Below are 15814 nucleotides of genomic sequence, written 5' to 3' on the forward strand. Positions count from 1 at the left end.
CTCTCTCTCTCTCTCTCCCTCTCTCCACAAACTTCTCCATGCTTTCAGAAATAGCAGGCAATGGTAAAGTGATCGATTCATATTGAAGGTCTAATATTGGACAAGATGGGATAGATTTCTTTTCTGCACGTCTTCAAGAATAATAGTTCTTGCAATAGGTGGGTTAAACCCTAAAAGAGGCAGTTCTTTAATTTGCCAATGGTCCACAAGATTTCATTTGGTTGAAAAGGGGTTCTATAATGTTCATAAGGGAAATCTGCATTATTGGATGACGATTAGATGGATGAGAGTGGGGAAGTATCTGGAGTTAGGTCTGATATGGAAAGGTAAGAATTCTGTGTTTATTCCTGCTGGCACAAAAGGGGTTGGTTATCAAAGCTTTACAATATTTTTGAGATTGGGAACTCATGTTGTCCAAAATAAGAACACTTGTGTCTCTTGAAATGGACGAAGATATCATCTTAGAAGTCAGGGAAAATATTTTGATACAAAAATTTCATTCTAAACCAAAAGAAGGTTTGAATTTTAGTATTGTATTCCATTCCACTACTCAGCCACATTCCCACAAGTTTATAAGATGCAAATCTCATCCTTCTTATTTCTAATATCCCCATGAAGATCAAGATTAAACAGACAATCTAAGAATTCTCTCTTTGGAAAATTACCATTGAAACAGGGAATATCCTAAAGACAAGGCATGGAAGCTCATGCAACATTTTCCAAATTTGTATCTAGCCAAGAACTAAAATTACTAGCTTTCCACTTAAATTTCTTCAAGCAGTTAGCCACCATGTTCACAATGGGATAACAAGAGCCTAAAGGTCTAGAATTGCCACCCGAAGGAATTCTAAAATTAATTTAAGGCCACTCTAAGACCCCACACCCAGATAATGAGAACTCCAAAACCCTGTCGAACAACAATTAGTAGCCCCAATCCCACCTTTCCCCAAAAATAATTCTCAAGCGAGAAATCTGAATAATAGTAATGATATTTAATAAAAACTCTCCATGATCATCTAAAAAGACAAAAGTATCATCCGCAAATTGTAAATAAGGCAGAATCAACCCCTCCCTCCCCACCCCAATACCTCTCACAAACATCCTACTCACTGCTCTGTCTACTTATCTTCTCAAAGCATCCACCCACAAGGACAAATACAAAAGGAGAAAGCAGACCCCTTTGCCTAACACCCTTCAAAGACCTAACCATAACTTAGATTCCCCATCAGCAGTCACCGAAAAAATATGCATTAGGGACACATCCCCTCGTCCAATACCACCCCTCTCACCAAAACCATTTTTAATAAGGACCTTTTTCTATAAAATTCCAACCAAGACAATCATAACGCTTCTCAAAATCCAACTATAAATAATCCTCTCCCCTTTCCTGCAACAAAAATCATTCACCACCTGATTAGCTATGAAAATAGCATCCTAAATTTGTTTACCCTGCACTAAAGCAATCTAAGACTGAGAAGCAGTATCACCACACACTAAACTCAAACTAGCTGCAAGAACCTTGACAGTAATCTTATATAATTTAGTTTTTTTTCTTTTTCTTCATTTTTTCTTCTTTAGTTACTAAGAAGATAAGATGAAAAAGTGACACTTTATCAGACCACCTCTTCCCAAGGAATAACCTCGCTCCTATATATATATATATATATGTGTGTGTGTGTGTGTGTGTGTGCGTGTGTGTGTGTGTGTGCGCGCGCGCGCGTGTGTGTGTGTGTGCGCGTGTGTGTGTGCGCGCGCGCGCGTGTGTGTGTGCGTGCGCGTGTGTGTGTGTATGTTTCAGAAGTCTTCAACAAATCCAGCTTTCCACATCCCAACAATCCTGAAAGAATGCCATAATAAATCCATGCATACCCGGAGCCTTGTCTCTCTCTAATCCAAACACTACTGCTCTAACTGAATGCTCCTCAAAGGGCTTTTCCAAGATGGACAATTAAGCATTAGAGATGGGAATCCAAACAAAAAACTTAGGGTCCGTTTGGTATCACTACCAAAAATTAAAGAAATGAAAGCCAAAAACCAAAAACAAAAACTAGAAACTAGAAACCAGCAACCTCTTTGGTTAACATTTATAAAGCTAATATAAATTAAAATTTGAATTAAAAAAATACTCATTTTCATCTTTAAATCAAAATATTATTAAAATAAAAAAATTACAAATAATACACATTAAAAAATTACTATAATAAATATAAGATTTATTACAATTATTTTACTTAATTGTACTACTTTCAAATTTTACTTTACAATAAAAAATTTTATTGGACATGCCAATTGAAAGATAGTAAAAGTATTTTGTAAATTGGCTTTATTATTATTTTTTAAAATTTATGTATATCTTTCTTTTAATTATATTTAAATTCATATGATCATTTAATTTTGATTTTAATTTAAAAGTGCATAAAATGAATAATTTAATCCAAAAAAACTATTTTTGGATATTAAAATTTCCAGCAACGGGTTGCCAAAACAACTGAAAATCATAACATCTGTTTTTTAGTTTTTTGGCAAACAGCTAAAAATCAGCGACAAAAATAGATTACTGATAACAGAAACAAACGCATTTTTATAATCTGTTTTTTCATTGTAGAGAAACAAAAACACAAAACAGCAACGATACGAAACAGGGCCTTAGGTGCTGTTTGGTATCTTTACTGTTTTCATTTTTGTTGTTGTACAGTGCAGAAATAGAATATTACAGTGCATTTGTTCACGGTGCTAGTTTCTATTTCTGCTGCCAATTTTCAGCTGTTTTAGAAAAACTAAAAACCTGATTTTATGATTTCCAGATATTTTGGCAACATATTGCCGCAGTACTTTAATATCCAAAAATAAATTTTGTGGATTAAATCTTCCATTTTATACATAATCCTTGATTAAAATTAAAATTAAATGATCATGCGAATTTAAAATATAATGTAAAACAAAATATCCATAAATTTTCTAAAGTTTTGAAAAAAATTAATAAAAGTCAGTCAGGAAATATTTTAGACTATTTCTAAATTGTCATGTACAACAGATTTTTCTTGTAGCACAAAAAACATGAGTTTTGAAATATAATAATTACTTAAAATAAGCATACTAATTTCTATTTTTTGCTATTATTTTTTTAAGATAACAAAAGAAGATTTCATTGACAAGAGGAGAATTTTAAAAAAGGATAAAAAGGCTTCTCCCATCAAAATTATGGATTAATCCAGAAAAAAATAAATTAATAAAACAAAGAACCGGAAAAAAATATTATTCAGAGAAGAGGATTCCTCCATTCTCACAGAACCTCCAAAAAACTAACTCCCTTAAAGTAACCAAAACCAACACACCATCAAGATGCCAGGCAAGGTCATAAATTTCGATTTCAATTCAAATTTCGAAGCTCCAAAAGTACAGAAATTTCGACGGAAATTTCGATTTCGATGTAAATTTCAATTTCGATTTGAAAAAATAACGGAAATTAGTAGTAAAGCATGGAATTCTTTGTGAAACTTTAGAAATGGTTAACAAACATAATAATATAAGTTTTAGGACTAATATATTACAAATTAAATACATCTTTTGTATGAGGTGGAAAAGTTGTAAAATAGTATGTGTATCAAACATGTTTGTAAGATAATGTGCATTAAACATATTCAGTTAATACAAATGAAATTCATAAATCATTTAAATATAATTTATTATACAAATAATGATAATTTAAACATGAATGGTTAAATAAAATGTTACTGTAAGTTTATTTTTTTATACAATTTCAAAAGCACTTGTAATAATATTTCGTTTCGATAAAATAAATAAAATAGATTAAAAGAGAAATTTCAGTTCACTCCTAAATCTCTCATTTGAATTCAGATGAAATTTCATTGTATAGATAAAATTTTGATAAGTTTCATTAAAATTTTGAGATTTCTTTAAATTTCGGATGATTCGTTGAGATTTCGACGGAAATTATGCAAGACGGAAATCGATTGCCATTTCGATTTCGAGGGTGACGGAAATCGGAAATTTCGACGGAAATTTCGATAATTTCGTGGAAATTTAAAACCATGATGCCAGGTAATGAACCTTCTCCCACACCAGCTGCCAATACAATTTTCTCCCTGAAAAAATCTGTGCATTACCCTCCACCCATAATCCCCACAACACTGCAAAAATACCGCATTTCCAAAGTGCAACCCTCTCTTTCCTTCCACCAAACCCCTCAAAAGAAATAGACAACAACTCCTTCACCGACGCCAGCGAACCCAAGATTCTCCTATCATGCTATTTTTTGCTATCATTTTTTAATATATATATATATATATATATTCTTATTTTTATCATTTTAATCATATATTTAATTGTTATTCATGGGCAGAAACAAGAAGTTGTTCAATTAGGTTTTCAATTTGTTTTTTGTTTGGATTTAAACAATCAGGTTGCTAGTTTTTTATCACATAGCACTTCACCTTAAATCTTAAGTTGCTAGGTTGCGGGCCAACAATTTATATCAAGCCTTACCACTCCGCTGCACATGCAGCCCGGTTGCACGTCGAGAGATAAACAAACAATAAACAGCACTTGTTACAGGGAATGAGGTAACTCTTAACAAACAAATAATGAAACGGACAACAAGACTAGAACCCAAGACCTCTTGGTGACATAGCTCTAAAACCAAGTTCAATCACCACTTCACCTAAAAGCTTAAGTTGTTAGGTTATGGGCCAACAAGGTATTCAAGCCTCAACAGTATTTATTTTTGCTTTTGGTTCTTAATTTTCGTTTATAATTAAGCAAACAAGTTGCTAGTTTTAGGTTTTACTCTTGGTTTTTGGTTCTTAGTTTTTGTTTTCATAAATTTTGACAATGAAACCAAACAGCCCCTTAATCATAGGATGAAAGTATTCTCCCTCCGAATATAGCTGGAAAAAAATAAAACACCTAGTGATCTCTTCCTCAATCAGCCTAGCATCTTTAATAACCTCCCTTTCCCTAGATACCAATTCTTTAAAAATGTTCCTTTTTTATTAGGAAAAGTTCATTCATAAGATAAAAAAAACAAAAAAAGAAAAAAAAATTTGCAGAGAATGAGAATCCTCCAGCAATTACAGAAGTACAGCTCTCCAATCCTTTTAAAGGTCAGACCACAAAATTAACAAAAAAAATATCCAACGTATGTGCTAAAAAGAAGAAATAAAATATCTCTGTCCCATAACAAGTATAAACAAGTAGTTTTGGCATTGAAAATCCCCACATTTCCCTTGTTCCACAAAGCCCAAAGAATAGCATGCACCACAAAGTCCATACTCAGAAACCACACCAACAAGAATCCATCCACATGTTGCAAAACTATCGACAGTTCACTAAATAATAGAGAAAAAGGTAGACCAAAGCTGTCTCACATCCGAAAATGTACAATGTATGTGCATCAATCTCATTAGACTCTAAGCACATTGTGCAAATATCTGGGCCAACAGCCATAGAGGTCTCCCTACCTGTAACAAGTTATTTGTATTAATCTTCTTAAGAATCAAAGTCCAAATGAAAGCCCTAGTCTTAAAAGGAACCTTATCCTTCCAAATGACATTATAAAAGAAAAGACAAAAGGGTTGAAGGTCTCAATAAATGGAATTCGATTAAAATAAATAAATCTCAATAAATGAAGGAAGAAAGACTGAGAAGGAAAGATCTCAATGAATCCCCTAGAAAAACACTCGAATCACCGGTCAGGAACATAAGAATCCAAAACACTAAACAAAGTAATAAGCTCATCAACTTCTCCTTCATAATGACTCATAAAAAGTGGAAATTCCAAGAAATAGAATCCCCACTCCAAAGAATAAAAAGAAATGATTGCAGCATCATGATCGATGACAATCTAAACAAACAAGGCACTAAAACCTCTACAGAATCAAAAATAACGTCTTCAATGCCATTCCATGCCATCAATTGTTCTAACAACAATTCTCTCTTGGAGTCATCCAGGCTCCTTAGCTCCTAAACTCTTCTTCCACTTCATCAAAGGAGTCAGATTGAGAAGGAGAGTCCCATCATCATCATTTGCAGCAATTATCCCCACACTGCAAGATACCACTTCCTTCCCTTGCAGATCACCGATTAGACCTGAAATTGCATGCCATATGGAGATATACCTGTACGCACCAATGCCTTTCTGTACATCCCCCTGCCCTTCCAACAACCTGCATATCCGGCTGTATCCCTCTTTTTGTACTCACCCTAAATTTCTGCATTCTTCTTCAAGCTTACAGTCTCCATTAAATCCTTTAATCTTCTGCAATAGCTGCATACAAGTTCTCTGCTCTTCGTCTCGCCCAACTCTTCTGCCTGGCCCATCCTTAGTCATTTTCTGGAGCCCAGGTTCTTTCCATCTCACGTGGGATTGTCCTTAGCATAAGTCCCAGATGTTTCAGCCCCCCCTTCTTCAAGACATACTTGCAAACAGGCCCAATTCTGCCATTCCACCAGCTCAACAACTGAAGCACCCTGGGGCCCAAAAGAAAGTGCCTCGTTCTTATTTGAATTTGAATAACTGTGATTTAAAAAAACCCTCACCCCTAACCCCCTGAAACTACTGCCTATTAAATAGAAACTTCCCCAGCTGAGCCCTCGCCCTATCCCTATGGTTATGAGGCCAAATCACACCAGAAAACCCAGACTTTTTCCAGTGGTCTCTGGAGCAAGTCCACATATGTTGTTCCTTTTGAGAGCCTCTAAGATACACTAATCTATCACTCTCCATGGTCAGGAATGCTCTCAATATAGAAAGACCCACAATTGCAGCATATCCAGCACCTCCAATACTGTTCGAAGCCCTCTACATAGCAGCTCAATGCCCCTTACTGAGATTGAAAAAACAACTACTATCCTGATGCCTCAACCCCCTCTCAGGAATATGGACAGACTGATACCTACCTGCATCCCAAGAGTGCTTCAGACACAGGAAATGACCCCTTGATTCACCAACAACTTCAAGTTTAAGGAACCCCCTTGTACTGTCAAATTAACATGCCATGTGATGACACCATTCTGAAAGGGTCCTGACCAAAACGAAACCGTTGGTGTAATAACCATGAGTCACCACTGTTTATTACCAGAAATTGTTCGTCTTCCTGCAAATCTCAGATGCAATATGGATCAATATTTTTTTTTCAATTTTAAAAGAATGATGGTGAATACCCATAATAACACCCAAACTATCAGTGTCCAGGTGGTTTACAGTCAGGAGTTTTTAAATCTTACTTAAAAATGAGAAGGAAAAAGAAAGTTCTGTGCTCTATCACACAGCATAATGCAACATTACAATCTCCTTACAAAAGAAGCGCTAGCATATAGTGCGCTGCGAGGATAGCAGTATGGCGCTTGTCCTTACCTATGCTGCGAGGATAGCAGTATAGCAGTATGGCGCTTGTCCTCTCATATGCTGGAGCAACTCTTGTGTTGTGCATATTATGGCCATGTCCAGTAGTTAAGGCTTCAAGAGCCTTTCTATCTCAAAAATTGGGTTTGAACCAATGTCTGCCCTATTGGGTGATTTTAAAAGAACGATGGTGAATACTCATTATAATCCTGTGATGATCACCCCAAACAATCAGTAACCACTTTCTAGTACCATAAGTAAATTTTAAATAAATAATAATTTTTCATGTGGGAGATATCTTTTTGCAAGAATTATTTGTAAGTTGATCAAACTGGCCTGGTGTTTTACTAGTTTTTACTGGTGTAACTGGGTTTTAACTGGTTTCAGAACGTGATTAGGTACAAAATTGTATCAGTTTGTTTTAAATAGCTGGAAAAGAATAAATCTAACAAAACCCAAATTGTATAAATCCTCCATGTGATGCAGAAATTTCATGGATTTAAGAACTTCCATAAAAGGCTTATTTTTTCACATAAACTTTAAGCACAATCCTCCAACCAAAAGCATAAATATCCTAATTAAACACTTTCCACAAGTACTAAAACCAAAAGTAAAAGGAAATAACTTGCCTGTGAGATGCTTCTCCAGCTTCTGAAGATACGCTGGTAATATGGCTGAACGAAGCATTACGACAGCACCTTTGCAAAACCCTACCATGAACAAAACATATTTTTTTTGAATATCAACAATGTACCACTAATAAGCTTACATGTTGTAAGGAAAAACTTCATGGAAACCTTTCAAATGACCCTCTGGCGCAAAAATGATCTCATTTATTTGTTCTACACGAGTAATCAAAATGATCAACGCTGCAACATCTGCATGAAAATACATAACCAGCTAAAAGACAGAGTCGATTCAAATATATCAAACACAGGGCACAATCTAAACAAAAAATAATTTCCAAAACCACAAAGCAAAGGAAAATTGAAAGGACCCATTATATCAAGTACCACAGTGACTGAACCAAAGAGATACGAGAGGTGACAATTCTAACCCATACCCATTAACCCTCCCATACTATTACCTACTATAAATAAATTGTTCAAGGTAGCCTTTAATTATATGGGTTAGTAGCTGTGATAATTAAATGGACGAAGTGAGTATGCCTGCATCAACCTGCTACCCATTTCTGATAAGCACAAAAGAAATACGGGGAAAATATGATGGCAGGTGAGATTCAAGTATGTAATAATGGGAAATTCATAGGGTAGGGGAAGCTGAGCATAGAGGCAACTCCCCCAGAACAACAGATAAACCCTGTTAGATTACCACTTTACCTAAAAGCTTAAGCTGTTAGGTTATGGGCCAACAATATATTTTAGGCCTTACCACTTCTCCCGCACGTGCAGCCCCATTATAGGAAATAAGACAATTCTCAACAAACAAACAATAAATGCAGGTGACAATACTAGAACTCAGGACCTACTGGCAACCTGGCTTTGATACCATGTTAGATTACTACTTTACCTAAAAGCTTAAGCTGTTAGGTTGCGGGTCAACAATGTATATCAAACCTTAACAAACCCTATGAGCACCTATTTCAAAAATTCCCAGAATCACCTACACACATGCTGTTGCCTGCTGCATTAATGAGCACAAGTAGCACTCATGATTTTTAAACCCTGACCAAACCAGCCGGTCAAACCAGATTCAATTAGTTACTAGGCCAATCTGGTCATGTCCGTTGAACCAGAAATTCCAAAAGAATGTAATTATTGGGATTTAGTTTGACAGTGACCGCATTGGACATAGTGATGACAGAGGGAGATTGTGAGTGTTGGTTATCAGTGGTAGTAGAGGAAATTGGAAATGAGGAAGACATGGCTTAGACGTTGGTCATTTTACGGCTAATCTGATACCATGTAAAGAAATAGAAGAGAGAGAGTGTTTGAAAGATTTCTGTATTTCTCAATGATTTGCTTGTAGCTTACATGCAGTATATATACACACATTTACAACTGATTTCCTAATATTCAAATTCAAATTCGAATTCAAGTTTGAAGTCCTCAGAATCAAATCCCCTCGTCCCTAAACTTCAGCAAGTATTTCGGTATTCATTGACTGCATCATTATCGGTTACAACAGGATCAATTATCCTAATCTTCAGCAGTGATTTCAGTTGGAATCACTTGATCTTCTACACAGAACCACCTTAAAAGTACTATCATGTGGGTGGATCCTACAAAGATGTGTAACTCACTCTTACGAGGGCGTCAGAGATCGGACGGAAGAGTCTATCACGGTCCCACATCTTATGTGTACTAAGAAGATCTTGGGCTTATAAGAATGGTTTGGGCTCCGACTATGGGAGGCATCTTTTATAGAACAAACCCATGAGGCCAGTGGGCCAAGCAGACAATATCTCATTGGAGTTGGGCCCAAGACCCTTACACAAGGCAAAATCATAGTATTTGGGCCTTGGATGCATTGGGATATTTTTTCCTCCAAATCTTCTTTGATCATCTAATTAGTGATTACAATTATAATCAATTTATTTTGCAATTGGAAAGCCAAGACTCCTAAATCAGGGCCTTTGTTTGGTCTGCAGGTCTTGATGGGATCAATACCAATGAAATACTTCAAGCTAGAATTCAAAGCTTTGTCTCTGGATGTGTGTATTCTTGAGAGGATTAGTAGCAATGATTTCAAGTTATAAAACCTGTTAAAGCTTTGCCTCCAGATGTGTGTCCTTTCTTTCCAGAGTAATGAGATGAGCACACATATATTTTTGCAGACTTCTTTTTCTTGGCATATTTGGAGCAGACATTTTGGTGTTTTTGGGAGTTTTGAGTGTGCCCCCCTTCCTTGGAAAGTTTGCCTTTCTTCAAGTTTAAAGGCTCGGGATGTAGGAAGGAAGCAAAGATAGTTTAAAGGTGGATCATCTTTGCAGTTGTGTGGTGTATTTGGTTGGAGCAGAATGCTTGAATTTTTAATGGGAGGTAGACACCTTATGAGTTGATGTGGAACAGGGTTCTTTTTCTGGCTTCTAAGATTCTCTGCTACTGGTTTATTTAAAGGGGTGCTGCCAGCTGATAAGCAGAGAGAATGGAGGGCTTTGTTAAACTAGCACTGCTTGCATATTCGCTTTTTCTGTTTCTTTTGTTTTTTTTATAGAAGTATAAATTGTCCTCCGACTATTTTATTTCCTTCTCTTTAATAGTGACTTCCTTCTCTTTCACAGTAATATTTTTTCTTTATCTAAAAATAAAAATATTAATAATAATGTGAAGTTCATAAAGTCCAAAATTATAAGTCCAGAACAGTAACACCCAATATAGTTTTCTTCTCATTTTCCGTGAAAGATCTAACGCAAGACCCATCTCTCAAAGAAATTGAAAGAAACAATTCTAGATTTGACGTCTGAAAAGAAATTTTACATTTGATTTGAAAACAAATATTTTTGCTTAAATCAAACAATTCCAAAGAAGCTGTAAAAAATAAAAATAAAAATAATTGCTCAACTGTTTCATGCAAGACTCACCTCTCAAGGCAAGGGTAAACTTGCATCCCTCAAGACTACAACATCAAAGGCTCCAACTTCGAGCATGTGTGGCATAAGGCATTTTTCATCATATTAGCACGAGTGTGGGTGCCTAAAAGGAATTCTACACCCAAAAATAAATACTTCAAAATCATTTTTCTTCTTTATGGAGTTTTCTTTCAACTAAAGCCCATATCTTCTTTTCTAGTTTTTGAAGACTTGAAGCACTTGTTAGTTTTTTTTAATAAATATCGAATTTTATCAAGAAAAATTAATTAAAAGAAAAATGAACGAATAAAAGGGGAGCAAAATATTATCGTTAAGAAAAGGATAACAAAAATGAAAACAAATAATAAGCAAAGGCTGACAACCCTATTGCACGTAAACTAAGGGTGCTCCCTTGAGAGCACCATTTTTTTTGTGGTGGGGGGCATACATAGAAAGAGAAGTTCATTAATATAAATGGGACAAAATTACACTAAAAGGGGTATAAAATATCCTCCTAAGAACAAAAACAACCTTGAAAGAACCAAATGTCAAACGCCAAAAACACAGCTCTTCCCCACCATTACATTCCATCCTAATAAACGATAGTACACAAAAATATCCCTCTTTTATTTAGAGCAACAATTAGGCATTTCCAAGTCATTGTTGAAAACTCCAACACTTTACAACCACATCACAAGTATTTACAAAATTTGTAATATCAGCAATTTCACCTCATGAATCTCTAGATCCAAGTCTATACCTCTCAGAACAATAGTAAATAAAGGCAATCCATCAATAGAGTTGGTAACTACAACCGCCTAAAGCAATGGCATATACTAAGATACTCTATAGCAGCTTAATAAGGACACTAATGCACCGGATCCCATTAGAACTCCGCAGTTAAGCGTTCTTGGGCGAGAGTAGTACTAAGATGGGTGACCTCCTAGGAAGTCCTCGTGTTGCACCCCTCTTTTTGTAAAAATTGCCGAGATGAGAATGCTTAGATGGATGAGTGGTATAACATTGAAAGATAAATTAAGGAATGAACATATTCATGATAAGTTAGGTATAACTCCTATAGAAGATAAGATAAGGGAGGGACGACTCAAATGGTATGGACACTTGCAACGTAGGCCTTATAGTGCACCTGAGAGGAAGAGTGACTTAGTTACTGTGGGGGGAGTAGAAGGGGTAGGTGTAGACCTAAAATAACTTGGGAGGAGATAGTGAGTAAAGATTTAATATCCTTAAATAAATTGGCGGAAAAGGATTCATACAGCCAACCCCACTTAGTGGGACTAAGGCTTGGTTTTGTTGTTGTTGTTGTTGTTGTACATTGTGGACAATTTCCTACTCCTTCAGCCGCCTTATGGTGCCAGGATTATCACATGGTTAAAAGAGGTTTTATCTTCAGATAATAATATGCTCTTCTCTTTGATACCCAAATAGATGGCAATAATGTTCTGTATCCCCTTATAAAGACATTGCATGCCAAAATTAATATAGAATGGCCTAGCATTCTGTATGAAATATTGCCTCAGTAAAGAAGTTTCTGCATGATAAAATAAAAGATCACAAAAGTAAGCTTGACCAAATGAGAGGTAAACATGTTTTACCTTTACCCGCCTCTGTAGGACTGGCACATCTAACTCCTCCTAACTTCAAGAAATCATCCATCAAATGCCCAGATATCTGCAGATTAATAAAAAAAAAAAAATCCAATCAAAAATTCAAAACATAACCTATCAAACTGAAAAATGGTTGCATATGATTTATTCATAATAATGCAAGTACAGCCTCCATTCAGAAAATATTCTATTAAAAAACATTTGAAAAAAAAAAATGAAAACAATGCAGACTCTTCACCTTCTCTATTTTTGGGTTTTGGGTGGAGGGGGAGGGGGGAGGGGGTTGGGTTGAAGCAACAATTCACTAGAGCAAACTGAGGCAAGTATAAGACAGGTAGAAATGACATACAGAAAAGTGAATAGAAACAAGAAGGAACTGAAACAACTAAACATCAACTTATCAACAAAAGGAACAACTGTTGTTCTTTGAGGATTATAAAAACTACTACCTTAAGGAGCAAAAAAGATCAAAATTGTCAAATCTATCAAATTCACCAACAAGCAGTGGCAACTTTTTTTACCCAATTTAGATTCGAACTACTTGAAGTGATCGAGACAAGATTTGCCTCACACTAAAGATTACTGAATTGGCTTGAGATAAAAGATGCTTTGGAAACAAGCCAACAACTGTCATCCTAAAATCTGAGAAAGAATGGTTAAGTGTGGTGATGATGAAAACAAAAACAAAGAATAAAAACAAGAACAAAAAAAAAAATTGAAGCTTTTCACATAGATAGTGAGGACTTTTGGGGTGAAGTGCATAATATATTGGTCATCACAACTATGTAGACAGTAGACTTTTGAGATGTGGTGCCTAACATAATAGCCATCACAAAACCAAATCATAAATTGATGAAATTCGATACAAAGATGTCCAATCATGGGTGAAATTTATGAGGCAATAGAAAATATGCTTGGTGAGATTATGAGCATTTTTAGAAATAATATGCATGTTCTTACCCACAAGTTAAAGAATAGATATTAAGATATAAAAAAATGAAATTTCTGATGTATTGTCTTGGTAGATAAAGGAGTAATTGCTGGAGTATTAAAGGCATTTGAAAAAATAGCATGCAATCTAATAAGGCAAGATTATTACATAAGCACTTCAGAGAAAAGAAAAATTATTACACAAGCAATTTTGGATTTTTCACCTGTAAAGGGCTTTTGTCATCTTATGCTTGACCATGAACTCCAAAGGGTGATGGGGTACTTATGGTTCAAAGACAGCACAATTAGCAGATGCTAGTCAAAACTTCAAATGCAGCAAAATGGGAAAACATGGGAGTATACATAAATAAAAGAAAGTGTTCCGTCAATTGGATTACTGATTTAAGTTGCACTAAAAGCCTACACCTATCATAGAAAGTGTTCCACCAATTGGATAACTGTTCCCCATTCCACTAAAAGCCTACCACTATTGTATCATGTTCCACGATAAGTAATGCTCCTTATTCCCATTCCTCATATAAGAATAATCTGTGTTCCAAGTATCATCAAAGCTTTCATTCAGATAACCACTCTCGTGACAACTTTATTATTTGCATTATTTCCCCACAAATTTGTTTGAGTGAGAGGATTTAGGAACCCTCAGATTCAGGATTGTAAGAGGTGAAGGAAGCACATTGATGCTCTTAGTAAAAGGAATGGATTTGTAACAAGTTTGCTGTGATAGTGGCAAAACTAAGGAATGGTCATAGGTGATAATGTAGGCCAACTGATGGCGCCAAACCTCTATAAATCTTGTGCTTGTTCTCTGCTTCTCTACTGAGTTTATTTTCCACTACTGCTCGTGTCTTTCGCGTATTTCTATATATTATTGGATTGGACCTTGTTTCAAGAGGGATGATACTTTAATTTGAATTGTGAACTCAATTCCCCACCCCACCCACACTCACAGATTTCCTCTTCAAAAACCAAAATATTCTACAATTAAATTTTAAAACCTCTCAAGGAATGTATGTCCTCGAGGAGACACCAAAGTAGAACACTGTTAGACAATTAGAAAATTTTATACTCCACATATGGTACATAACTTGAATCACAAAATCACTATTCAATGAAAGTGAGACCAACAATAACGACAGACACAAGGACCCTTGAAAGATGAAAACTGATAAAATTCAAATAAAATAAAATTTTTCATTATCAACACTTTTCAAAGTCTAAGATATGGTTTGCTCGCTCATCTTTGTAACAAGTAGGGCATTGGTAGGCAATACTCACAAAATTAACCTCTCATTAAGAAGAATGAATAAAATACAGAAGTATATTCATTTAAAAAATCAAAGAGCATACTACGTTTTCATCAACAGCCTTCACTATGAACAAATGGGGCTGTGCTCCCTATAGCCTTATAGTAATGCTCCAAACAAGATACATGATTCCATTTACTAAATTGTCGATTAAAGTACACACAAATAAATAAATAAAAAAAAGGTCAACTGATTGATTGTCATCAACAAGACTGCTCTTGAAAATGCAATCTAAAGGGAAACATCATATCTCAACTCGATACCAAATCCCAATTCTCCAATCATCATGTCGATGCATGATAAAATCCACCATTAATCCACTCAAGAAGAGATGAAGTTCAGAAATTGAAGCGAGTCCAATTTGATGAACGCATAAGGAGAAAAATTGAAGGAAGGAACCTCAAAGGCTTGCACGGCATAGCCAGAGCGGAGGAGGGAAGCTGCCAAATCCAAGCTCAAGTCGTCCAACCCAACGAACCCAACCACTCCTGCAGAGGGAGACGCCATTGCAGATTGCATTCGCAACTTTGAAGCTCTTCTTCCACTAACCAAATACCAACTGTGAGTGAGTTGTCTGAAAATGCATGAATCTAAATGACCATATGGGTCTTATATATGTATAACTTTTTATTCTTCATAATTAAATTTCCAAATATAAAAAATGAAAATTTTTAATGTCAATAAAACACTTCTCTCGTAATTATTAGTATCCTTGCATTCGGCTTTGCAGGCACAAATTCATCATTTTATTATGAAAAATAAATATAAAATGTTAACAATATTTTTTTAAATTTCATTTAAATAATCCTTAAAAGTCCAATCACAAACTATTTGATAATCAAATAAATATTAAATATTTTATTTCCCCACTCTTTTATTATTTAATTGTTCTTTATTCTTCAAAATTGAAATAAAATTTTAAAAAAATAAAATAGAAAAGAGCAAAGCATGAATAATAAACTAAAGTTGAAATAAATAGTCATTTAAAACTCTCTATGATTGGGGAATTAAATAAATAAATAATTTCATCTCACTA

General features: G+C 35.1%; 1 protein-coding gene and 1 pseudogene across 2 annotated transcripts in view; one reads left to right on the plus strand and one right to left on the minus strand.

Annotated features, from left to right (window-relative positions):
• The window catches only part of LOC131161483 (uncharacterized), a 140134-nt gene extending 124636 nt beyond the window's left edge, over nt 1–15498 (minus strand). Inside the window, exons 1-4 of one of the 2 annotated variants that reach the window (XR_009138483.1) lie at nt 15178–15427; nt 12512–12587; nt 8161–8241; nt 7993–8073 (exon numbers count right to left, since the gene is read on the minus strand). Coding sequence is in view for 1 of the 2 variants with exons in the window: in XM_058117273.1 (XP_057973256.1) it covers nt 7993–8073; nt 8161–8241; nt 12512–12587; nt 15178–15297 (358 nt within the window). In the remaining variant the exon portion in view is untranslated. Of the gene's footprint in view, nt 1–7992; nt 8074–8160; nt 8242–12511; nt 12588–15177 lie in introns of both variants that reach the window. The other variant, XM_058117273.1, reaches the window with a different exon arrangement.
• LOC131163263 (5S ribosomal RNA) lies at nt 11743–11863 on the plus strand (annotated as a pseudogene).
• Nucleotides 15499–15814: the final 316 nt, after the last annotated feature.

The sequence above is a fragment of the Malania oleifera genome, chromosome 8, assembly GCF_029873635.1.
Source record: "Malania oleifera isolate guangnan ecotype guangnan chromosome 8, ASM2987363v1, whole genome shotgun sequence".
Classification (NCBI taxonomy): domain Eukaryota; kingdom Viridiplantae; phylum Streptophyta; class Magnoliopsida; order Santalales; family Ximeniaceae; genus Malania; species Malania oleifera.